Source organism: Bufo gargarizans, chromosome 11 (genome assembly GCF_014858855.1).
Source record: "Bufo gargarizans isolate SCDJY-AF-19 chromosome 11, ASM1485885v1, whole genome shotgun sequence".
Classification (NCBI taxonomy): domain Eukaryota; kingdom Metazoa; phylum Chordata; class Amphibia; order Anura; family Bufonidae; genus Bufo; species Bufo gargarizans.
In genome coordinates this window covers 38,329,888-38,354,708 of record NC_058090.1, presented here as the reverse complement: position 1 = coordinate 38,354,708, position 24,821 = coordinate 38,329,888, and the positions used below count along the sequence as shown (strand labels likewise).

The 24,821-nt window shown below is 43.9% G+C and overlaps 1 protein-coding gene across 1 annotated transcript in view; it reads right to left on the bottom strand.

Moving 5' to 3' along the window:
- Nucleotides 1-923: 923 nt before the first annotated feature.
- Nucleotides 924-24,821, bottom strand: part of ARID4A (AT-rich interaction domain 4A) — an 81,695-nt gene continuing 57,797 nt past the window's right edge. Inside the window, 10 exon segments of the mRNA XM_044271955.1 lie at nt 924-2,166; nt 3,207-3,353; nt 9,944-10,153; nt 10,251-10,355; nt 16,906-18,090; nt 18,195-18,251; nt 22,156-22,351; nt 22,501-22,585; nt 22,805-23,002; nt 24,147-24,394. Coding sequence (XP_044127890.1) covers nt 2,063-2,166; nt 3,207-3,353; nt 9,944-10,153; nt 10,251-10,355; nt 16,906-18,090; nt 18,195-18,251; nt 22,156-22,351; nt 22,501-22,585; nt 22,805-23,002; nt 24,147-24,394 — 2,535 coding nt within the window. The 3' untranslated portion in view covers nt 924-2,062.

Genomic DNA, 24,821 nt, shown 5'->3' with positions numbered 1-24,821 from the left:
GAGAAATCTACATTATTCTACACATATTAAACACGGAAGAAGGGGTTTAAAAACCCTTTTGCAATGTACAAACATGAATAAAAAATTGATAAAAAAATCACTTTTGTACATAATGTATATGCAAAAAAATCTCTTAAATACACGTTTCAGGAAGAATTATTTACATGGATTAGCCTATGGAATGAACCACAGTCCTCAGGGGTGTACGCTTCTTTGCTGTAATGCTGCAAATCTCAACAATTTGAGATTATTCTTCAACGGTTGGACAGAAAAAAATAAAGAAATTGGATTGGCAGTATATTAAATATACAAAAAAAAAAAAAAAACGGCTTCCTGAAAACAGGAAGGAGCATAGGAGGAACAAACTGACATGGAAGAAGAAACGAAAATTAATTTTCAGTGTTGTAAAGCAAAACGCAGTAAATTAGGTTAAGCCTGGGTTCACACAGATTGTTTTAGCTTGTATAGCCAAAATGTCTAGTTTTGGCTAAAAGGGCATCTGTCAGGAGATTTGTCCCTATGACACTGGCTGACCTGTTACATGTGCATTTGGCAGCTGAAGGCATTTGTCTTGGTCCCATGTTCATATGTGCCCGCATTGCTGAGAAAAAGGATGTTTTAATATATGTAAATGAGCCTCTAGGAGCAATGGGGGCATTGCCATTACACCTAGAGGCTCTGCTCTCTCTGCAACTGCCGTGCCCTCTTAACTTTGACTTACAGGGAAATCATTATCACGCCTGGCCCTGCCAAACCGGAGATGGCATGGAAGTTGCAGAGAGAGCAGAGCCTCTAGGTGTAATGGTAACGCCCCCGTTGCTCCTAAAGGCTAATTTGCATATATTAAAGCATCATTTTTCTCAGCAATGTGGGCACATAGGAACATGGGACTAACACAGATGTCTTCAGCTGCCAAGTGCACATGTAACGGGTCAGCCAGTGTCATAGGTGCAAATCTGCTGACAGATGCACTTTAATATATATATATATATAAAAAAAAAACCTCTGTGTAAACCTGGCCAAGAGCTATAGGTGTATTGGAGGAGAGAACTAAGCTAGATCCTTCTCTTAATTTTTTTTAATTTTATTTATTAATATTTTAAAAAATACATAAAAATACAACATCCAATGTCTGAATAAATATATTTAACAGGTTGCAAGATAATACCTTATTTTACACAAAAAAAAATTTCAGCTTTAGAAATCTTGTTAAATAACTTCGCTGTTGTCATATATTTTATTTTTTTGTCTGTTTTTGTAACAAAATAAAAACTCTGAAATTACATAGAAAAAAAGACAAAATAGATTTGTCAAGGGGTAAGATAGTCCACTGAAAACATATTCACAATTCCACTGTAAACATTAATAGACATTTAAAATAGTTGCATAATTCTGTGCTCTAAATTCCTGTAAAAAGTGGAAGACTATTTTTTCTTCATGTAGTTTTCAGTCCACTACATTCCCTTTCACAATTTATTTTGTCTCGCTTACTTACAGCTTTAAAACTGGGCACTCTGCTGAATACATTGGACTTTGGCAGTTCTGTACATTTGCAAGTGCTTCCGAAAACACGGCCTGTAAAAAATAAAACTTCAGGAGCTAATGTGCAGCTTTGTCGTAAAGTGCAGCTGCCAGGATCGGATCTTTAGTAGCTCGCTGAGGTTTGTTGTATGCACTTGTTTCATTTTATTTTTATACTGGGCAGGAGTGGGGTAGCGGGGATATATCCCTTTTCTGGGAGCTCCTTGAAAATTTTATTCAGACATTTTGTCATTTCTCTAACAAAAAAAGAAAAAAAAAAAAAAGTATCATGTCTTCAGGTTGAACAAAATAAGAAGCCATTGTGGCACGCTGACTGCTAGTCTCCTATTCCTAAATCATAATCTTATTTCAAAAGAAAAGACACATGACATGGAAATAATAAAAAAGCAATCCAGCAGAGGAAAGTTCCGAAACAAAAATAAAATAAAAATACTTGGCAATGTCAAACTGGTTGAGTGCTTTTGTGTGGTGGGATTAAAGGGGGAAGGGAGGATAAGTGTCCATGGCAGCAGGGCACATATCACCTGCACTCTAGAGCAAGTGTATTCTGTGGGGGAGAAGACGACGAAGGACTCATTCCGGTCTCTGAGGACGCAGATGACGTTGAAGCTCCTGTATTGGACACTGTAAAGAGAGGAAGAAAAATATATTACTACATAGAAATATGTAAAATTTCAGATTAAAGGGGTTTTCTGGAAGTTAAATACTGATGACCTATCCTCAGCCCCACCGATCGGCTGACTGAAGAGGTCACAGCGCTCACATTGCCAATCAAGTGAAAAGGCTGCAATACCAAGCACAGCCTCTATACAATATACAGGGCAGTGCTTAACGAGGTCGTCCAAGTTATATTTATTGATTACCTATCCTAAGGACAGGTCCATATCAGATCAGCAGGGGTCCGACAGCCGGCACCCCCTGCCGATCAGCAGTTTGAAGAAAAGGTGCGCGCCGTGCCAGCGCTGCCCCCTCTTCATTGTTTACCTGCTCGCCGTTGCATGGGCAGCAGTGAGCAGGTATAATTACACCCAAGCAATCCCATTCATTTCAATGGGACGGCTCGTTCCTTACGGCTTGGGTGTAATTACACCTGCCCACCACTGCAGATGCGACGGCGAGCAGGTAAACAATGAAGAGGAGGCAGTGCTGGCACGGCGCGCGCCTTCTCTTCAAACAGCTGATCGGCGGGGTAGCCGGGTGTCAGACCCCCGCCGATCTATCCTGAGGATAGGTAATCAATTAATATAACATTATACATTTTTCAAACCAGCACCTGGATCTCAATACTTTTGTAATAGCATGTAATTAAAAATGTAGTATAGCCAATGAGTTATTCAATGAAATGTATCTGTATAGCGCCACCTGCTGTTTGTTCTTTTCCTTATTTCTTGTGCGGGTGAACATGCTCAGTTTAAATTATTTTAATTTTTTACATTATTTATGGTACAACTCCTTTAATAAGCTGTGGGGAGGCCACAGAACTGCCCGAAGCACCACAGTCTCTTCAGACAGCTGATGGCAACACTAAGATTTACACTGATAAAATAGTCATGTTTTAGCCACAACATGATGCCGCCTTTATGGACCCGTTAAGAGAAGTTTTCACGTATTACAAATTATAGAGAAAACCCGTAATTAAAAAAGTAACAAAAAACAAAACTTACCTTCCCGATCTTTCTTTTTTAACCGCTTCCGCCTCCTGTCTATTGTAGCTACTTCAGATTTCAAAGACATGTAGTATTTCCTGATTTCTTGCAACTTGTCTTGCAGGAAAACAATCTTATCTGCTCCAGTCATGTTATCCAACTCACCTAAGGAATACATGAAAAATACGGTAAGTAAAAAATAATCACATAACAAATATTAGAAAAATAATACATTATAATTATTATTTTTTTTAAACAAAAGGGTGGATGGTTTTCTACTAATTCACTGCAAATATTCTACTTCATATCCAGAGCCTTTACCTTACTTTCTCAAGTGTGTGTGTGTGTGTGTGTGTGTGTGTGTGTGTGTATTAAAACTACATTTTTGTACTTACCGTAAAATCTGTTTCTCTTCCGTTTATTTGGGGACACAGGCTTGGGTATAGCTATTGCCACTAGGAGGCGACACTAAGCACAAAGGTGTGAGCTCCTCCCTCCATCTATACCCTTCCTACAGGGACTGAGCTAAATCAGTTTGTGCAAAAGAAAACAAAAAACAGGAAAACCAAACAATGTACAAACCCAGAATCACGCAGGCCACGACGAGGCCCGCAGCCAGAGAAAATGGGTGTGAGCTGTGTCCCCCAGGGAACGGAAGAGAAACAGATTTAACGGTAAGTCCAAAAATAATCTGTATCATTGGGGGACACCGGCTTGACCTTGGGACGTTACAGAGCCGTCCCAGGGGTGGGTCATAAACAAAGAAGACCTCCGGCCAATCAGAGAACTGCCGTCTGCAAAACGCTACGCCCTAGAGAAGCGTCAGAAGATGTAAAAAGTGTGTACTCTGTAAAACTTGGAAAAAGGTGTGTAAAGACGATCACCTGCACACCTGAAGGGGCGACGCTCCATGATGTACTACCCAAGAGGCCCCCACTGCCCGAGCAGAATGAGCAGTAACCCGGAAGTGCAGCAGATACGGCACGCTTCCACAATGGCCAAATTAATCCATCGGGAAATTGAAACTTTTGATGCAGCCAGCCCTCGTCTCGTTACCTCTGGAATGACAAATAGAGAATCCGCCAGTCGGAAAGAGGACATCTGAGACAGATAGATGCGAATGGCCCGAACCAAATCCAGAGTGTGGGGCGACTGCTCACGAGGATGAGCCGGGGCAGGACAAAAGGAAGGGAGAATAATGTCCGACCTACGGAAGGAAGTACTAGACCGGACGAAGGACTACTTTGTCCTGATGGAGGATAAGGAAAGGAGACTGACAGGAAAAAGCCGCTAGGTCCGACACCCTACGGATGGAAGGGATTGCCACCAAAAAGGCCACCTTGTAGGACAGGAACCGAAGGGACACCTGCTGCAAAGGCTCAAACGGAGAGGACCGGAGAGCGCTGAGCACCGGAATAAGGTCCCACGGATTCAACGGGGGACGGTAAGGGGGTGCAGCGTGCACCACCCCCTGCAGGAAGGTCCGAACCACAGAAATCGAAGGTTTCGTTGAAAAAGAATGGAAAGGGCCAAAACTTGCCCTCTGAGGGAACTGATAGCCAGCCCCACGTCCATGCCCGACTGTAGGAAATACAAGAGTCGAGGCAATGAGAACCGAATGGGAGACAACTGGCATTCACACCAACTAAAGCAAGACTTCCAGGTCCAGGTGATAGATCCGGGAGGACGATGGTTTTCTAGCTCGAATCATGGTCTGGAAAACAGCATCCGAGAAACCCTAAGCCCTTAGTACGGCGGCTTCAAGAGTGTTGTGCCTTTTCATAGGTAAATGCATTGATATCCAATTCATTCTAGTCAAGATGGATGTTCATTGCCTTTAAGAGCCATGCTCGACTATATTTACAATTTTGTATGTCTTGAGTAGGCCAAAGTAAGGTCGCACAAAAGTTTCTGCTCTTTAGTGTTATTCTTCTCATGAATGTACCAGTCTGAGAAGAATCCTCCTTGTCTACTTATAAATTTATGACGGGAGATAAAGATGAGCTCTATGCAGCTGGTGATAATTACCTATACAATTAGGCATTTATTAATGAAGCAAAATATATAATATTCATGTATTCATTTAATGAGCCTTAGTTAGTCCTTAGCATAAGACAATCAGTAGGATATAGATTATATATATATATATAATATATATATATATATATATATATATATATATATCTATATCTCTCTCTCTATCTTATATTGTTATATGTTATGAAGACATGTATCCAATATATTATATATTTCTCATTAGGAGAATATTAGTCTCTAAAAGAGTGTCTGTGAAGATGTGCGTTTTGTAACTATTATTCACATCTTTGGTATGACAGGAGGTAATGATATCTCTGAGAAAACAAGGCCATTCAAGTTATTTATGATATATAAATCAACAGTGTGAGAAACATTCAGAGAGACGCCTAGAGGTCTCTAATTGCTACAAGTGTCAGAATTAATCCCTATAGCTTTGAATTAAAGCTTCTAAGGTCAAATGTATAAAATAAGTTTTATTCAGACTTGCATAAGTTAACCCTTTATACTATGATGCAAATAGCTTATACAGAAGTGCCACCTAGGTATCAGTAGGTTACATTAACAACAGTAGCATAAGTGCATTTTGGGTAAGGTTATGATGTCACATTTTTATCAATGGTCACGCCCATCCGACTATGATTGGAAAGTTCCAAACTAGGAAGGTGTGTCTAACTGATAAGTTTGTGATCATAAACCATTAAACCATACACAGGGGGGAGAAAGGACACAAAAAAAAAGAAAAAAAAAAAAGAAGAGGAGAGGAGACAAGTAAAGCTCTCTAGAGGGGTCTATCAAGATGAAAGCCATGGTGAGATGCACTATGATGGACCACCCAGCTTTTCTAGGAACAGAAGTGAGATTTCTACTAGGACTTGGTAAAAGACAGAAAATTATATTTCAATTTATTAAGACTAATTTGATAGTGTGGGTGAAATTATACCATCTAGATTGGCGAATAAATATTTTTTTTTATTGATTATCTCCATATTGAGATGTAGTCTTAGGATATTGTGAGGCTTCATTCTACCTGCAGAAGAATCTAGACTGATAATCTAGCAAAGCATTAAATGATATATATATATATATATATATATATATATATATATATATATATATATATATATATAGATAGATAGATAGATAGATAGATAGAGAGATAGAGATATATATATATGAGATAGAGATATATATATATGAGATAGAGATATATATATGAGATAGAGATATATATATATCTCATTCTTCGCCAAGCTAAGTGATGGATTCCCACAGGAAAGACTTATTTCAAGTCCTTCCCCTTTAAGATATGATCTAGCAAAATCCTAGATCCCCGTTATTTGTCTTAATGGTCTTACCAAAGTTAAATGTGTCAAAATAGTCCAGGATAGGGCGGAAGGATACAGCTCTTCTAAGTTATATCCTTGAATGGATTTTCCCATCTTGAAGTCATGTGATGTGTAGTTGGTTAGAAGGGGGCAGAATGTATTTAGCATTCCATATTGATGTCTAGGATTAGACATGCCCATCTTGATATCATGAGGTTTTCTCTGAACAGAGGTAATGTATATAACTTATGTTCCCATTTTGATATCCTAACCTAATAATGGCTTGGTTATAATGTGACAAGTTATTTCCACTCACATGTATTGTTAAGCTTGTAATGCTTTATATTAACGCTATATATATATATATATATATATTCATTCATTTGCATGTATCATTGTGTTTATTTACTTATATATGTTTATAACCTTGTAACCAATAAATCTGCATATTTTTATAATACCTGTGTATTATTGTATAATGTAAGACTACAGTTTTATCATTAACGTCATCTCACGTCAAAAAGAACTTATTTATCTGAGGAAATAGTCGGACTCAGATGTGAATGGTATCAATTAGGTTGTCTACAATTCACCAGGTCATGATTGTAAGAATTTATGACAAATTTTATAAATTTTATGGTTGATTATTTTTATGACCATAATTAATAATTATTAATTGAATTATTACCACCCGACAACAGCCATGCCGTTAAATGTAGCGACCCTAAATTTGGGTGGAAGATCGGTCCCTGCAACAAGAGGTCCTCCCGAAGGGGTAGGCGCCAGGGTTCGTCGGCGAGGAGGGAGACTAGGGATGCGTGCCATACTCTGCGTGGCCATGAGAATGACAGGCAGACCTTCGGACCCGATTTTTCAGAGAAGAGGTGGAATAAGCAGAAGAGGAGGGAACACGTAAGGAAACGTGAACTGCGTCCACGGGATCACAAGGGCGTCCGACGCCCGTGCCAGAGGATCCTTGGACCTCGCCACAAAGGTCTCTACCTTGCGGATGAAGCAGGAACATGGCTCTCTCCGCCCAGGAGAGGATAAGCGCTGCTTCAGACATGGCTGTGGGGCTCCAGGTGCCACCCTGGTGGTTTAGATATGTGACTGCCGTAGGAATTGTCGGATTCAACCCTGAACTAGATACCAATTTGACAGAGAGACGAATCACCCACAATTCCAGAATATTGATCGGAAGTTGGCGTTCCTCACGGGACCAGGAGCCCTGGACCGAGAGATTGTCCAGAACTCCCCCACAGCCTCAGAGACTGGCGTCCGTTGTCAACACTATCCAACGAAGGGGAAGGAAGGAGTGGCCCGACGTCAGCATCGAACATAAACCACCACCGAAGGTCTCGGCGCGTCGGGGCAGGGAGACTGATGAGTCGATCCAGGAAAGCTGGGGAACGGTCCCAAATAGACAGAATGCACCGCTGAAGAGCCCTGGTATGGAACTGAGCATAGGGCACTGCTTCTAAGGAAGAGACCATGTGGCCCAGAGTGTCGAATGGGAAGCGGCCGAGTCCGCAACAAAGGGAGGATCTGACGACGGAGAGCAGAGAGTTTGTCCGGGAGCAAAAAAATCTTGGCCCGATCGGTGTCGAACAGCATGCCTGGAATGACGGACCCTTGATCAGGATATCGTCCAAGTACGGAATCGCCACTATCCCCCTGGTATGAAACAGCCATGACTGAGGCGAGGATCTTGGTAAAGATCGGTTGAGGCCTTTGAGGTCTAGGATGGGACGGACTGTACCCTCCTTCTTGGGGACCACAAAGAGATTGGAGTGGGTAGGGCACGGTTTGAAAGATGGTTTGCGCTTCTGCTCTCGGGCAGATTTGTCGGTTGGCCGCTTCGAGCTGGAGGAACTGTGAAAGGGCTGAAAAAGAGGTCTGCGCTTTTTAGATATGTTGAAGCACGTCCTGCTCTGCGGCAAATGGGTGCTTTTACCCCCTGTAGCATCAGAGATAATCTCATCCAGACACTTGCCAAAAAGTCTACCTGGCAAAGGGGAGGGACGTCAAGGCCTCTGGAAAGGGATATAAGACATCTAAGCGTTTCGGTAAAGCAAAACGCCTGTTCGGGAAGTTTCATTCCTTGGAAAGGGAGAAATCAAACTCCAGGTGGTTGGGGAACACCTTTGGCGAGCAACAGGATCGCCTGAAGAAAAAAACAGAACCGAGGAGGGCGCAGGGTCCTCAACCTGTAAGGTTTCTATAACTGCTGCGATGAGATTGTCTACCATAGAGGACAGTTTGGAAGACTGCTCCTCCGGTGAGACAAAGTCAGCGTCTGACCACTTTTCCTCAGAACACGCCTCTTCTAATTAGGGTGCGTCGGGGCAAGACTCCCTGGAAGGTGGCGGGGAGGTGGATAAACGGGGGACGCAGACACCCTTCGAGGATGGGGAGTAGCAGAGGGTTCACCAGAGTCTGACAGCCGGCTTTCTCATTGCGCCTATGCAAAATACGGCATAGGCACGAGATTTACACGGCAGAGGGGGCCAGCAGGGGAGCCAACGCTGGCCTGGCCCTGTCAATCAAGACAGAAGGGCGTGCAAATGAGGTGGGCGAACGGAGCCGTGCAATGCCCCCCCCCTTCTAGAAACTTATTTGCATATCATAAAAGTTAAAATTACACGAAAACAGGAGCATACTTAAATAAAAAGAAATGCAGAGTTAAATTCAGGTGACATTTTCACATCTATAATGTCAGCCTGTTTAATAGCAAAAATTGGGATAACAGAAACCCTTTAACTCTTTCCCTGCCTGGGGGAACAAGGCTTCGTAGGGGCCATCCTAGCAAGTAACCTGTGAAGAGGGAGGGGGGGGAAAGGGGGGCTTGGAGCCAGGAATACTTAACCGGCCGGCGTCTTCCGCCCCCCTGGTTCCAGCTGGGTCACCACCTTCGGTGTGTGGCTCCTTGGGGAGGGCTGCTACACCAGAAACAGAGGGGACTTGTCATGGGCGGCCGTGGTAACGCGAAGGCTGGCGTTTTAGCTTAGTCCCTGTAGGAAGGGTATAGCTGGAGGGAGGAGCTCACACTTTTGTGCTTAGTGTCGCCTCCTAGTGGCAATAGCTATACCCAAGGTCAAGCCTGTGTCCCTCAATGATATGGATGAGAAAACCCTATTAAGTGTATGTTTACACAGTGTAACACATATCGGAATCCATCGTGAATTATTATTTTTTTATTAATCACTGTGTGAAAACACAGCTGCATTGTAGGTTATTGACAGCTGCTTGCTGAGGGTCTTGGGATCAACTGATAGGTTCCAGTGACTTACAGATTTATGTGGTTGTGTGTGAGGAGATCAGCTCTTTAATCCCCATATTTTCTTGTATATGCAATCTCCTAGAAGTCTTTACACTGAGTGACCATCTACTTACTGAGCTGTAACGTCCACTTGTACGTTCTTGAGTGGTGGTGGTGGTGTTTCTCTCGATGCTTATCCTTTTCCATATCTTTTGTATGCGGAGACGTGATTCTTGCTGGTGATCTCATGATCTTTTGAGGCTTGGGAACATTTACATGTTTACCTGGAGAACATTTACTGGCGCTGTCCATAGCAGAAAGATCTTCACTGTCGCTGCTTTGCCCTGAAAATAAAATGTGAAAAAAATCCAATGAAACAACACTAAAGATAAAAAGGGGGTTCAAGCTCTGACTGATGAGGCTCATGAACGGGTGTCTCACCTATCCCATTCTTCTCAGTTTTCAATGAAGTATTGATTCGCTTTGGTGTACGCTTCTGTTTCTTTGCTAGTGCTCCCATGTTGCTGTCACTAATCCGTTTATGGCCTGATAAAGAATATAAAGATTTAAAAAAAAGTCAAGATAAGATAAAGCAAAGTCCAAGTATCTTGTCGGTACATTAAAAGTAGAACCACTTGTGTCTATGATGTTATCTGGTACTGTTGTTTAGCGCTATCCAAGTGAATGAGGATGAGCTGAAATACCAAACACAACCCATATAGGAGTGGTGTTACAGTCCTGATCAAAAGTTTAAAGAGGACCTTTCACCAATCCTGACATTGTGAACTAACTATACAAACATGGAGAGCGGCGCCCAGGGATCTCACTGCACTTACTATTATCCCTGGGCGCCTCTCCGTTCTCCCGCTATGCCCTCCGGTATCTCCGCTCACTAAGTTATAGTAGGCGGAGATTTCAGTCACTAAATTATGGTAGGCGGAGTCTGCGCTTGTTCTGCTCTAGCGCTGGCCAATCGCAGCGCAGAGCTCACAGCCTGGGAGGTTTTTCTCTCCCAGGCTGTGAGCTCTGCGCTGTGATTGGCCAGCGCTACAGACTAGGAGGAGTAGACGCCGAGCAGAACAAGGGCAGACTCCGCCTACTATAACCAAGTGAGCGAAGATACCGGAGGACATCGTGGCCGAACAGAGCGGCGCCCAGGGATAATAGTAAGTGCAGTGAGATCCCCGGGCGCCGCTCTATATGTCATGATACTTAGTTGACAATGTGTTTCCATGTGAAAGGTTCCAAGTAGAGCTTCAACATGCAACAAGAAGAAATGAGAGTGAGACCAAACATTTTTTGAGCATTCAATTAATTGAAAATAACGATTAAACTGAAACAGGCTGTTTTTCAGCTGATCTAAATTTTAGGACCACATGCCTTTAAAAAGGCCAAATCTGTGCAAAGATGTGGATTCATTGTCATTTTCTGTCAGGTAGTCACACGTTGTGATGGTAAAGGCAAAAAAACTATTTTTGAACGTGGTCGGGTTGTTGAACTGCATAAGCAGGGTCTCTCACAGCGCGCCATCGCTGCTGAGGTGGGACTTTGGACAACACTGCTGTCAATCACCCAAACGCGCGTTCACTATTAAAAAAAACGCGCATCAAAAACGCGCATAGAAACGCGCGTTTGAGAAACGCTTAGGTGTGAAACCAGGGTTAGACAGTGATTTGAAATTTCTTAAATGAACCTGAGGGTTATGGAACAAAAAAGTCAAGTGGAAGACCCCAAAAAATTTCATCAGCACTGAGCCAGAGGATCCAATTGGCTGTCCGTCAAGACACTGGACGATCCTCGACCCAAATTAAGGCCCCTACTGGTGCTGACTGCAGCCCCATAACCATCAGACGGCATCTGAGACTGAAGGGCTTCAAAAACGTCTTCAAAGACCTCGTCTCCTTGAACGCCACAGAACTGCTCGTTTGGACTTTGCAAGAGAGCACCAAACATGGTACATTCAAAGGTGGAAGAAAGTTTTATTCTCTGATGAGAAAAAATTTAACCTTGATGGTCCTGATGGTTTCCAACGTTACTGGCATGACAAGCAGATCCCACCGGAGATGTTTTCTACGCGCCACAGTGGAGGGGGTGCCATAATGGCCTGGGTGCTTTTTCCTTCAGTGGAACAATGGAGCTTCAGGAAGTGCGGGGGGTGTCAAACGGCCGCTGGCTATGTCCAGATGTTGCAGAGAGCATTCCTCATGACTGAGGGTCCTCGTCTGTGTGGTAATGACTGGGTTTTTCTACAAGACAACACTACAGTACACAATGCCCGCAGGACAAGGGACTTCTTCCAGGAGAATAAAATCACGCTTTTGGCCCATCCTGCGTGTTCCTCTGATCTAAATCCAATTGAGAACCTTTGGGGATGGATGGCAAGGGGCTTACAAAAATGGACAACAGTTCCAGACAGTAGATGGCCTTCGTGCGGCCGTCTTCACCACTTGGAGAAATGTTCCCACTCACCTCATGGAAACGCTTGCATCAAGCATGCCGAAACAAATTTTTGAAGTGATAAACAATAACGGCGGAGCTACTCATTACTGAGTTCATGTTTGGAAGTTGGATTATTTTTTTTTTGGGAGGTGTGGTCCTAAACTTTTGATCAGCTGAAAAACAGCCTGTTTCAGTTTATTCGTTGTTTTCATTGAATTGAATTGAATGCTCAAAAAATGTTTTGTCTCGCTCCAATTTCTTCTTGTTGCATGTTGAAGCTCTACTTTGAACCTTGTTGAGATTCAGCCATGCTAAATAGGTCTTAAACTTTTGATCAGGACTGTATTTGTATAAAAAAAAACAAAAAAAAAACAACCAACAACAAAAAGGTTTGCTTTTGCCTAATCTTAATGGGATGACCAACCTCCAATCGAAAATTAATGGCGTTTGTGAGCGTAAAATAAAAAAATAAAAAAATAAAAAAAAAGCCACTCGCCTCTGTTCTATTGTCGAGGGTCCAGTCCCAGCTGCTTTTGGTCCCCTGTGGACCAGAAGTGTGATGTGCAGTCTGTGGTCACGTGCAGCACTTAGTGGAGATGAGTCTCCGAGCAGCAGAAGCTCAGTGGTCATGTACTGCTCAGAAACATGTCATCACTGAGGCCACTTAATGGCTGCAGCAGTGCCAGTGCACATGACCACAGATGCAATGTCACATTTGCGGTCCACAGGGGTCAGAAGGGAGCGGAGACAGAACCCTCTACCTGGAACAAGAGGTGAGCGCCCTACCCCCTTTATTCTACACCACGGGTGTCAAACACAAGGCCCGCGGGCCGAATCCGGCCCGCCAGACCTCGTCATGTGGCCCGCGTAGCCGCAGGCGGCCCCCGCTCCTCCCGGCTCCTGTATCGGTTGTATCGCATAAGGAGCGCTGTGCATTACCGGTACTTACAACTACAAGCGCTCGCCGAGAGGAGGGAGGAGGCAGGCTGGGAGAATGGGCGCTGGCAGTGTGAGTCATACGTCACGCGCCTGCGCCGCCCACTTTATGAATAAAGCAGGCGGCGTGGGCGCATGACGTATGACTCACGCTGCCAGCGCCTGTCCTCCAGGCCTGCCTCCTCCTCTCTGCTACCTACCGAGCGGCGAGCGCTTGTAGTTGTAAGTACCGTAATACACAGCGCTCCTTATGCGATTACATACAATTACAATTAACTATTAGACATAGGATTATACAGTGAGCGGGGCCCGTGTAGTAGAATAGTCACTGCACGGGCCCCGCTGTCATTATAAAAGCAGATGCCGGCCCCTAGCCCGTGTATTGAGGGTCATTCACTACACTACAGGGACACTTATGGAGGGGATCTGTGGATGACACATAGCATAAGATGCTATATATGTGTCATACACAGATCCCCCATAAGAGCCACCCACAGATCCCCCATAAGTGTCACCCACAGATCCCCCATAAGTGTCACCCACAGATCCCCCATAAGTGTCACCCACAGATCCCCCATAAGTGTCACCCACAGATCCCCCATAAGTGTCACCCACAGATCCCCCATAAGTGTCACCCACAGATCCCCCATAAGTGTCACCCACAGATCCCCCATAAGTGCCACCCACAGATCCCCCATAACAGTGCCACCCACAGATCCCCCATAACAGTGCCACCCACAGATCCCCCATAACAGTGCCACCCACAGACCACAATTAGTTCAAAACCCACCAAAAGCACACCTTTTGGTTCAACATTTTTTTTCTTCTTATTTTCCTCCTCAAAAACCTAGGTGCGTCTTATGGGCCGGTGCGTCTTATAGGGCGAAAAAAAGTGTCACCCACAGATCCCCCATAACAGTGCGTCACCCACAGATCCCCCATAACAGTGCGTCACCCACAGATCCCCCATAACAGTGCGTCACCCACAGATCCACCATAACAGTGCGTCACCCACAGATCCCGGAAAGACCCCATACCGTGCGTCCACCCACCAGAATTCCCCCATAACAGTGCGTCACCCACAGATCCCCCATAACAGTGCGTCACCCACAGATCCCCCATAACAGTGCGTCACCCACAGATCCCCATAACAGTGGTCACCCACAGATCCCCCATAACAGTGCTTCCCCACAGATCCCCATAACAGTGCGTCACCCACAGATCCCCCATAACAGTGCGTCACCCACAGATCCCCATAACAGTGCGTCACCCACAGATCCCCCATAACAGTGCGTCACCCACAGATCCCCCATAACAGTGCGTCACCCACAGATCCCCCATAACAGTGCGTCACCCACAGGTCCCCCATAACAGTGCCACCCACAGACCACAATTAGTTCAAAACCCACCAAAGCACACCTTTTGGTTTCAACATTATTTTTTTCTTATTTTCCTCCTCAAAAACCTAGGTGCGTCTTATGGGTCCGATGCGTCTTATAGGGCGAAAAATACGGTAACCCTTACAGTTCTGGAATGTGTTGGATAACACTGACAGCATTATGTCAGTGTTATCCAACACATTCCAGAACTGTAAGGGTTACATAGCATAATAAATCAGTATAATGCTATGTGACCCCAGTCAGCGCTTGCAGGTCAGGCCGGGACCGGCCCTTTGAGGGTGACCAAACTGCTGATGCGGCCCCTGATGAATTTGAGTTTGACACCCCTGTTCTACACAGATTAACCCTTGTATATGTCAGTCAAGGACAGCTGAGGTTACAGAAATCGTGCAGCTCGCTGCGATATGCTATTTGTGTAGCTTACATTCAATGTTATGGGAGTTGTGGAAACGGCGAAGCACAGCTTGCAACTCTGGTCACCCATGGCCACTGTTCATCCATTTCGTTACCAGCGCCGTACATGTACGGCACTGGTAGCGTTGTGCAAGCATGACGCCTGCTCGCGCGTGCAGCGGGCATCATGGCCGGCAAGTCTCTGCTGTTTCAAACAGAGACCTGCGGCTAATTACCACAACCGGCAATAATGTCCGATCCCGGTAATTAAATGCTTTAGATGCCGTGATCAAGTGAGATCACGGCACCTGAATGCGCAAAAACCCGGAAGCGCAAAGTACTGAAGCCCTGTGCGGCCAATCAGGACTTCAGAGCATTAATGCTGCAATTCTTTATTTTGGCCACCAGATGGCAGGCCAACATAAGAAATGAGCAAAATGCTAAGAAATTGTCATTTTTTAAATCGCTTATAGATCAAAATGAAAAATTCTAAAACATCATTTATAGGTCATTTATGAGCCTTAGGCCGAATGCACACGGCCGTGTTTCACGGCTGTCAGAGATAAATAGTGAAGCCAACACGGGAACCTCTGGACCAGGATCCAACGCTGCAGGCACCACCACAAACTGGAATCTCTGAACTAACAGAAAAGTGAGTATTGCTGTCTTATTGCTATATCGTGTATGTGTTCCACGGCTGTGAGCGGTCCGTGGTAACCCGGCCTGGATTCCTGCTGAGAGCAGGAGCGCACGGCGTCACTGGTTGCTATGACACCGTGCGCTTCATGCCGCTGCTGCACTACAGTAATACACTCGTATAGATCATACCAGTGTATATAAAAAAAACAAAAAAAAACAACACAACAATACGGTGAATGGCGTAACGGAAAAAAAGGGTTAAAATGTCAGATTTGGCATTTTTTTCATTGCTTCTCTTACCCAAATTTTTTTTTAATAAATTGTGATCCAAAAGTCATGCAGATTCCAAAATGGTATCAATAAAAACTATGAATTGCCCCGAAAAAAATTGCCCCTAAACAGCTCAGTAGACAAAAGTATATAAAAAAAATGATGGTTGTCCAAATATGGTGATGTCAAAAAAATTCTCAATGTTTAAATTTATTTTTACACTATTTACACACCAAAAAAACCTATACATATGGGGTATCATTGTAATCGTACTGACCGCGAGAATGAAGGGCATGGGTCAGTTTTGTCATAAACAAAACGCCTTGGGAACAAAACCCGTAAAACGGTGTTGGGATTGTGTTTTTTTATTTTTTATTTTTTTTATTCCACCCGATTTGGAATTTTTTTCCTGCTTCCTACTACATTTTATGGCATAATCAATGGTGGCATTAGAAAGTACAACTTGTCCCGCAAATATATATAACAAAAAAAAAGTTATGGCTGACGGAAAATAGGGAAGAAAAATTAAAATGCAAAAACGAAAAAAACTCTGGTATTCTAAGGGTTAAAGGATTATTTCCATTTCACCCTTTCATAATGGACACTGGAATAACCCTAATATGCAAACCATTCAATCTTCCTCAACATTTACAGGAAATGCGATTTGTGCGCACCTGATAAAAGTCACGGCTTTCAACAACCATGGCACTGTGGTGTGAACGGAGCTCAAAACAAAGATTCTCAAAATGAAGCGGACTTTGCTTATAAGAGGGGCAGTAGAATGCATGTAACTGTACTGTAGCCGCTTCGCTTTGGGAATCTGTCGGCGGTTCAGGTTTTCAAGTCGCAAAGCTCCAACTAAGGTCATTTTCAATATTCATAGGGACAGCAGGATTTTAGGTAGAATTTATTTTCCTGTTTTTTAATGGTAATCTGAGGACAGAAAGCCCGATTCCACCACTGGGTCACTTACAATTTGTGTGCACTAATGGCTGCCTTAGCATTAAACAGGATATTACCTTTGTCCCGCATCTCTGCTTCTTGGGCGGCTATGCTGCAGTTGCTGGATGTGGTGCTGGCTTCAAAGCCATTAGCTGATTCACTCTCACAAAGGCCTTCCTGCGATTCTTCCGCCACACTGTCCACTTCAATGGTTATGTCACTCTCGCTCTTTATGCTGTGGGACTCATCGTGGCTCAGGGCAAGGGGTGAAGGCTCAGAATAAGTTTGAGGTGGCAGGACAGCGGGCTGCAAGGTGGGGGCAAGGACAGTCTGTGCTTCTGGCTCTGGCTTCACTATGACCATATCCTCCACCTTGTCCTTTTCATCAAAATCATCCAAGTCCACTTCATGACAAACTAAAGTTTCTGGTCCAATCATGGGCATGATGTCCTCTTGCTCTTCTTTATATGAAATCCTTGTGATGTCATTCAGCGGCATGTCGTAGTCCTCAGTCCTAGTGCTCTGCACGTGTTCCAGCTCCGCCGTTAAGGAGGGCATTTCCTCGTTGGTATTCTGGACCTGCTCTTCCTTAATGATGCAGATGGGTTCCAGAGCTTCGCAGCTTTCTACTGGTTTCTCCTCCACAGTAATAATGGGCAACTCTGGCTCGCACTCTGTGCGCAGCTTTTTTTCTGGGGATGTCTGCTCCACAGGTTTTCTTTTACAAGCTTTCTTCTCCTTCGTCTGTTGATCATTAGGAAGTTCTAACTCATTTGGAACAAACAGCAACTCCTTACTTTGTAATGAGGCGAACGGAGCAAAGTCTAAGGCTTCAGGTTCTATTCTGGGTTCTACCTTGGGTTCCGGCTCACAGTCTTCTTCTGCAGGCACCGAAACAATTTTTACGGTCTCCGGACAAGGCTCTTTTGTTTTGCTTCTTCTGCCTTTTTTTGGCAGATTTTCTGTCTCCTTGACCTCAACAATTTGTTCTGTTTGCTTCCCGTAACTCTGCACAATTTGTTCACTTTCTTCCACCTCTTGCTGTAAGGTCTCTGCTGGCTTTATAGGGCTTGTTTCCTGATCTTTCACAGGGCAAAGAACTGGAGTGATGACTTCTTCTTCTTCTGCTTCTTCCTCCTCAATAATATTCTCAACCACGTTATCAGTTTGCTCAGGCTCCTTTTCGACCTTTGGTAAAACCTCCTCCTTCACCGGTGTCTTTTCAATAGCTTCCTCCGAATCGCTTCCTGATGTTGATGAATCTGGAATCAGAGTGAACCATCATTACAGCAAAATCTCATCATAATACAAAATTGACAGCACAATCCAAGCAAACAAATTTACGGTGCCAGTGATCGGAACTCACCATTCGAGCATCTATCTGAATCGTACATTCCCGAGTTCCTTCTCGTCCTCCTACGAGCTGTTCCAAACGGGTACAGAGTAAGAATTAGTAGAGAATTTCAGCACAATGGTGGAGATTCATCAAAACTGGTGTACAGGAAAACTGTATTTCTTGCCCGTAGCAATCAGATAGACCATCACCTCCAAGTAATATGAAAAAAAGTACAGGTGCACGCTCCTATGACTGACATGAAAAAGCAAACAAACAGTATAGGTAGCAGCACACTGCAGAAAGCGCAAAGACACATGCAAACACTGGAAACATGGATTATTCAGAATTGCATTACTGCTATACTTCTCACACATGAAAATTAGAAACTCTTTGCGCACATTTTTGATTAAAATTGCGTTGGACCCATCTACCAACGGCAAGGTGGCTTCTTCAGACGGGACCTACACTATCAGACTTGGGCCTACAAATGTCATGCCAGTGTAGGATCCAGCTATGCTATGCACATATGGGGAAGTGGCTGCCTCAAATCGGGAATATGCACTCCTGCCCATTTGTCCAAGGCTTTTATATATAGAGTATAGCAAAGTTGGATTCTACACTGCCCTGAATTTTGTAGGTCTAGGACCAAAATAGGCAAGTATGATAGTGTAGTTTCTTATCTGAAGAAGCCACCTTGTCTCTGGTAGATAGGCCTGACAAGAATTTTAATTGCAAACATTTTTAAAGAGCTTCAAATTTCATGTATAGTACAGTGCCTTGCAAAAGTATTCACCCCCCTTGACTTTTCTCGTGTTTTATTACATTACAGCCTTAAGTTCAATGTTTTGTTAATCTGAATTTTATGTGATGGATCAGAACACAATAGTCTAAGTTGGCGAAGTGAAATGAGAAAAATAGATAAACTATTCTTTAGAAATAGAAAACAGAAAATTGTCATGTGTGTATGTATTCACCCTCTTTGTTAGGAAGCCCATAAAAAGCTCTGGTGCAACCAATTACCTTCAGAAGTCACATAATTGGTGAAATGATGTCACCTGTGTGCAATCTAAGTGTCACATGATCGGTCATGACATATACGCAACTTTTTTGAAAGGCCCCAGAGGCTGTAACACCTAAGCAAGAGGCATCACTAACCAAACACTGCCATGAAGACCAAGGAACTCTCCAAACAAGTAAGGGACAATGTTGTTGAGAAGTACAAGTCAGGGTTAGGTTATAAAAAAAATATCCATATCTTTGATGATCCCCATGAGCACCATCAAATCTATCATAACCAAATGGAAAGAACGTGGCATAACGTCAAACCTGCCAAGAGGCGGCCGCCCACCAAAACTCACGCACCGGGCAAGCAGGGCATTAATCAGAGAGGCAGCACAGAGACCTAAGTTAACCCTGGAGGAGCTGCAGAGTTCCACAGCAGAGACTGGAGTATCTGTACATAGGACGACAATAAGCCGTACGCTCCATCGAGTTGGGCTTTATGGCAAAGTGGCCAGAAGAAAGCCATTACTTTCAGCTAAAAACAAAAACAACGTGTGAGTTTGCGAAAAGGCATGTGGGAGACTCCCAAAATGTATGGAGGAAGGTGCTCTGGTCTGATGAGACTAAAATTGAACTTTTGGGGCAAAGAAAACACTATGTCTGGCGGAAACCCAACACATAACATCACCCACAGAACACCATCCCCACAGTGAGACATGGTGGTGGTAGCATCATGCTGGGGGGGGGATGGGACTGGGAAACTGGTCAGAGCTGAGGGAAAGATGGAAGGTGCTAAACACAGGAATATTCTTGAGCAAAACCTGCACCACTCTGTGTGTGATTTCAGGCTAGGACGGAGGTTCACCTTCCAGCAGGACAATGACCCCAAACACACGGCTAAAGCAACACTTGAGTGGTTTAAAGGGAAACATGTAAATGTGTTGGAATGGCTGAGTCACAGCCCAGATCTCAATCCAATAGAAAATCTGTGGTCAGACATAAAGATTGCTGTTCACAAGCGCAAACCATCCAACCTGAAGGAGCTGGAGCAGTTTTGCAAGGAGAAATGGGCAAAAATCCCAGTGGTAAGATGTGGCGACTGCTCATAGAGACTTATCCAAAGCGACTTGGAGCTGTGATTGCCGCAAAAGGTGGCTCTACAAAGTATTGACTTAGAGGGGTGAATAGTTATGCACATTGACTTTCAGTTATTTTGTCCTATTTTTTATTGAGAAGCAAACATCTTCAAAGTTGTGTGCATGTTCCTGTAAATTAAATGATGCAAATCCTCAAACAATCCATGTTAATTCCAGGTTGTGAGGCACCAAAATACGAAAAAAGTCAAGGGGGTGAATACTTTTGCAAGGCACTATAAGTATAGTAGTAATGCAATTCGGAATAATCCATATTTCCAGTGTTTGCGTGTGTTTTTGCGCATTGGAGCAGTGTGCCGTTACATATAGTATTGCTTTCAAGTCTATGGACACCTTTGCATTCATTTTTTTATTGCTTTTTTTCTTACTAAATGCAAAATTAAAGTGTAGCTGTCATTTCAGGTATTTTTTTCACAATAGTCTGCTAAGAGGGTATACACGAAAAAACTGTATTTCTGGCCATTATACGACTTGTATCCGGTATTTGTAGCAGGTTTTTGCAATTTGTCTGTAATTTTCCCTCCTCCATCCCCAATACCTGTGGTCACCCCCATACAAATGAGACCGTCTTGCTGGTCCTGCTGGAAATGGCAGGTTTGAGTGACTTTTACGTAATGTGTATGGTAGTGTACATACAGGAAGCGCCATATTAGAAGGCAAACTCCTAGGCCTCAATGTGGTTGTAATGTGGGCTCATTCGGAGCATCAGTATTACAGCTGCAAATTCCAGTCCGACCATGCATGTAATGACCCAAACCTATAGCATGGTAGATCACCACAATGCTTTTAGTTTGGGTGCACAGACTTGTGGTCGGGCTAGCATTTGAGGCTGTAATATAGATGCTAACAGGCACCCACATTACAGATACCGGAACAAGGTCTTAGACTGATCTAAACTTTACAGACTCAAGGGGGTTTTCCAAGAATTTTTAACTGATCAGCGGAGGACCGACACCCAGGACCCCTGATGATCAGCTGTTTGAGAAGGCGCCAGCGCTCACAGTGCTGACAGGGCCTTCTCTCTGCTCACCAAGCACAGCGCTGTACATGAAAGTGAATGGGGCTGAGCTGTGCTTAGGCCATGTGACCGATGAATGAGACGTTACATGGACTAGGCAAAGCTGCAAGAAGGCTGCAGCGCTACTGTGAGCCTTCTCAAACAGCTGATTGGCAGGGGTCCCAAGTTTCAGACCCCCAACCAATCAGATACCGATGACCTATCCAGATGATAAGTCATCAGTTAAAATTCCCAGAAAACCCTTTTAAAAATTAAATTAGGCCATTTTCACACTTGCGGCAGTGTGATCAGGCGGGCAGTTCCGTCGTCAGAACTACCTGCCGGATCCGCCGATCTGGATGTGACTGACAGCATTTGTGAGACGCATCCGGATGCGGATCCGTCTCACAAATGCATTGCAAGAACGGATCCGTCTCTCCGCTGGTCATGCGGACAGACGGATCCGTATTGTATCTTTTTTCACATTTTTACCAGTCTGCGGTTTTGAATGCCGGATCCGGCACTAATAGATTCCTATGGGGAAAAATGCCGGCATTTTTTCACCGGAGATAAAACTGTAGCATGTTGCGGGTTCATCTTTTGCCTGATCAGTCAAAATGACTGAACTGAAAACATCCTGATGCATCCTGAACGGATTACTCTCCATTCAGAATGCATGGGGATATGCCTGATCAGTTCTTTTCCAGTATAGAGCCCCTGTGACTGAACTCTATGCCGGAAAAGAAAAACGCAAGTGTGAAAGTAGCCTTAACCATTGTAAAAATCAGATGAAAATCCATATATAAGGTTAGCAGGTCTTTACTGCTGCTTCCCTTACCTTCTACTCCATTTGACAAGAAATTACCGTCGGGCAGGCTGTGCCTCACATTTTTATTGGCTGTTTTATTCTCACTATTGGGTGTCTTGGGCATGGCACAAGACACATTAGTCTGCAGGGTTGATTTTAAGGGAGGGCGTCCTCGCTTTATTTTGTTTTTCTCATCGTCCTTCTTTTCCTCATTTTCATCTTTATTCTGAAAGAACAAAAAGTTCACGGTAATGTGTTGTAAGCCTGCCCTCAAGCCCCCAAATACTCGAGCCTCACATTCACAATGGATAAGAAGTTACAAGATTACATTATACGACTGAGAAAACTGGTAAAATGTAAGGTTAATGTAATTACTTTTGTTTTTTTCTTTTGCTTTCTTTTTGTTAAAACTTTCTCCGTAGGCCAGATGATTCGGTCGGCTTTTACCCATTCATCATATCTGTAAGAGAATGAATTGTACATGCCAACTGCTTGACGAATATCAGGACTGCACAGCAGAAAACACTACACAGAAACATCTCCGACTATTCAAACTGGGTAAAGGCATTAATCACTGTACATACATCATATAATAATGGAGGCGTTCTGCAACAGCCACCATGACTCTTCCATACAGTACACTTCTCGGCACGTCGTGTCATTGTAAATCCTGACTTACCTTACATTCCAGCCATAATAGTGTACCAGGTACAGCAACTCTCCTCCGTCTACCTCGGTGCTCTTGATATTGGCTTCATAGATTTTCTGGGTTTTCCCACGTCCATATTTGACTTTCACTTTGGTGCCTGCGAGATAGTCTCTATCCTCCGAGTCGTCGTCTCCTTCGCTGTCTCCTTTATGGTCTGAATCGTCTCCTCTGTACGAGGCAACAATACCAATGTGAAGGTGGGGGATGGAAATCAATACATCAGATTACAGCTGTACTTTAAAAAAAAAACACCCAGGTACCAAATTAAAATGCTTATTTAGAACAGAGGAAACAAAACCCAGGGTTGTGAATCTTGGCAGGGATACCCTACTGGTAATAATGTTGGCATAGCAAACTAAATGACTGCCACTGTTACCAACAGGAAGGCACTCTGTTATGTGCTGCCGTTCCCTCTTGGCATACACTTTATAGTAACCAAGTGACCCAGCATGTGTTTGTAAATTGTAAGTGGGGCATACGTGGGTACAGACTGTCAATTACAACCTGAGAAATAAATGGATTCTTGTGATTTAACACAGATGCAGATATCCGGTATAGATCTTAGAGCCAAGATCAAGTATAAAAATATAACTTAAAAGGGGTTGTGCAGCCAGTACATATTGATGACCTATCCTTAGGACAGGTGGGCGGTGGGCGTCCATCGATGGGCGCCTCTCACGATCAGCTGTGAAAAGAGGAAGCGGAACTCGTAGGAGCACTGCTTCCTCCTTGAGATGACAATGTGTGTCATCTCGCTTGCAGTGGCAGTGCAGTATGATTACAAGTGCTCATCCCATTCAAGTGAATGGAACAAGCACCATTAAATTACACTGGGCTGCCGAGACTTCCAAGACTACACGCAGTGCATTCTTATAGAGGCAGTAGTGCTCATACAAGCGCCACTAATTGACGGGTGCCAGGAGTCAGACCACCACCCATCAGATATTGAGGACCTATCTTGAGGATAGGTCATCTATATGTACTGGCTGCACAATCCCTTTAAGTACTGACATGGCATTGCATCTAGATGTTTCTCGAGGTTCCCAGGTCTGGTAATGCTTCCCCACAATGACAGATGCTGAGCCAATGTAAAAACAGGCATGTTTGATTTGAACAATTCTTCTCAAGGAACATAAGCCACTATCAGAAATCTGGGAGTGGTTTACTACCCCCTTCCCCACTAAGCACACAAGCATGCCTAACTCAGCCAGAGGTGCAAGTGTACAATGGGTGGCAGTGTGGCGTGGTCCTGAGAATAGGTCATCAATATAAAACCCCTGCATAGCCCCTTTAATACACCTGCTTCACTCACCCATCACAGAGCTCGTCATCCTCCTCATCAGACTCCTGATCAGAGTCCTCTTGTTTCTGGCTTCTCCTGTCTTTTGATTTGCAGGATAGGCTTCTCCTTCCTGGAGTAGCATCATTTTCCTTCTTCTCATCGCTTTTATCCAGCTCCTCTTCCAAATCTTTATTTTCCTTGTCGTTGTCCTTTCTTTGGTCACAATCTTCTGGATCTTTTGTGACTGAAACTGCATTACAGGCAGGCCTTCGCCTCCCCTACAGAAAACGTACGAGTTATCTGTATGATCTATTCCGATCTCTGTCATTTAAAGGGTTTTCTTTAAGGGCGCATCTACCCACATCCAAAAATTAACAAAAACCCCATTAGAGGAAGTATGTCTGCTGCAAAATCACAATTAAACTAACCGCAATGCCTGGCAGGGGTGCCTCCCTGTATTATACACTTACCATTGCCTAAAATGATCCTGCACTCACAGGAAATTCATCTGCAAATTAGGTATTCAGTGCAGAAGCTGAGGGTGTGCCCGAGCCGCATGGTGCATCATAGCTCTGTGTCTTTGCCTCCCAGCACACATTGATTAACAGGGCCAGACATCCCCATGGCTATCTCGCCTGGTCCCGAAATCCTGCTTCAAACAACACTGCTTATGCTGTACTCTCCATTGATGCCTGGACAGTCATG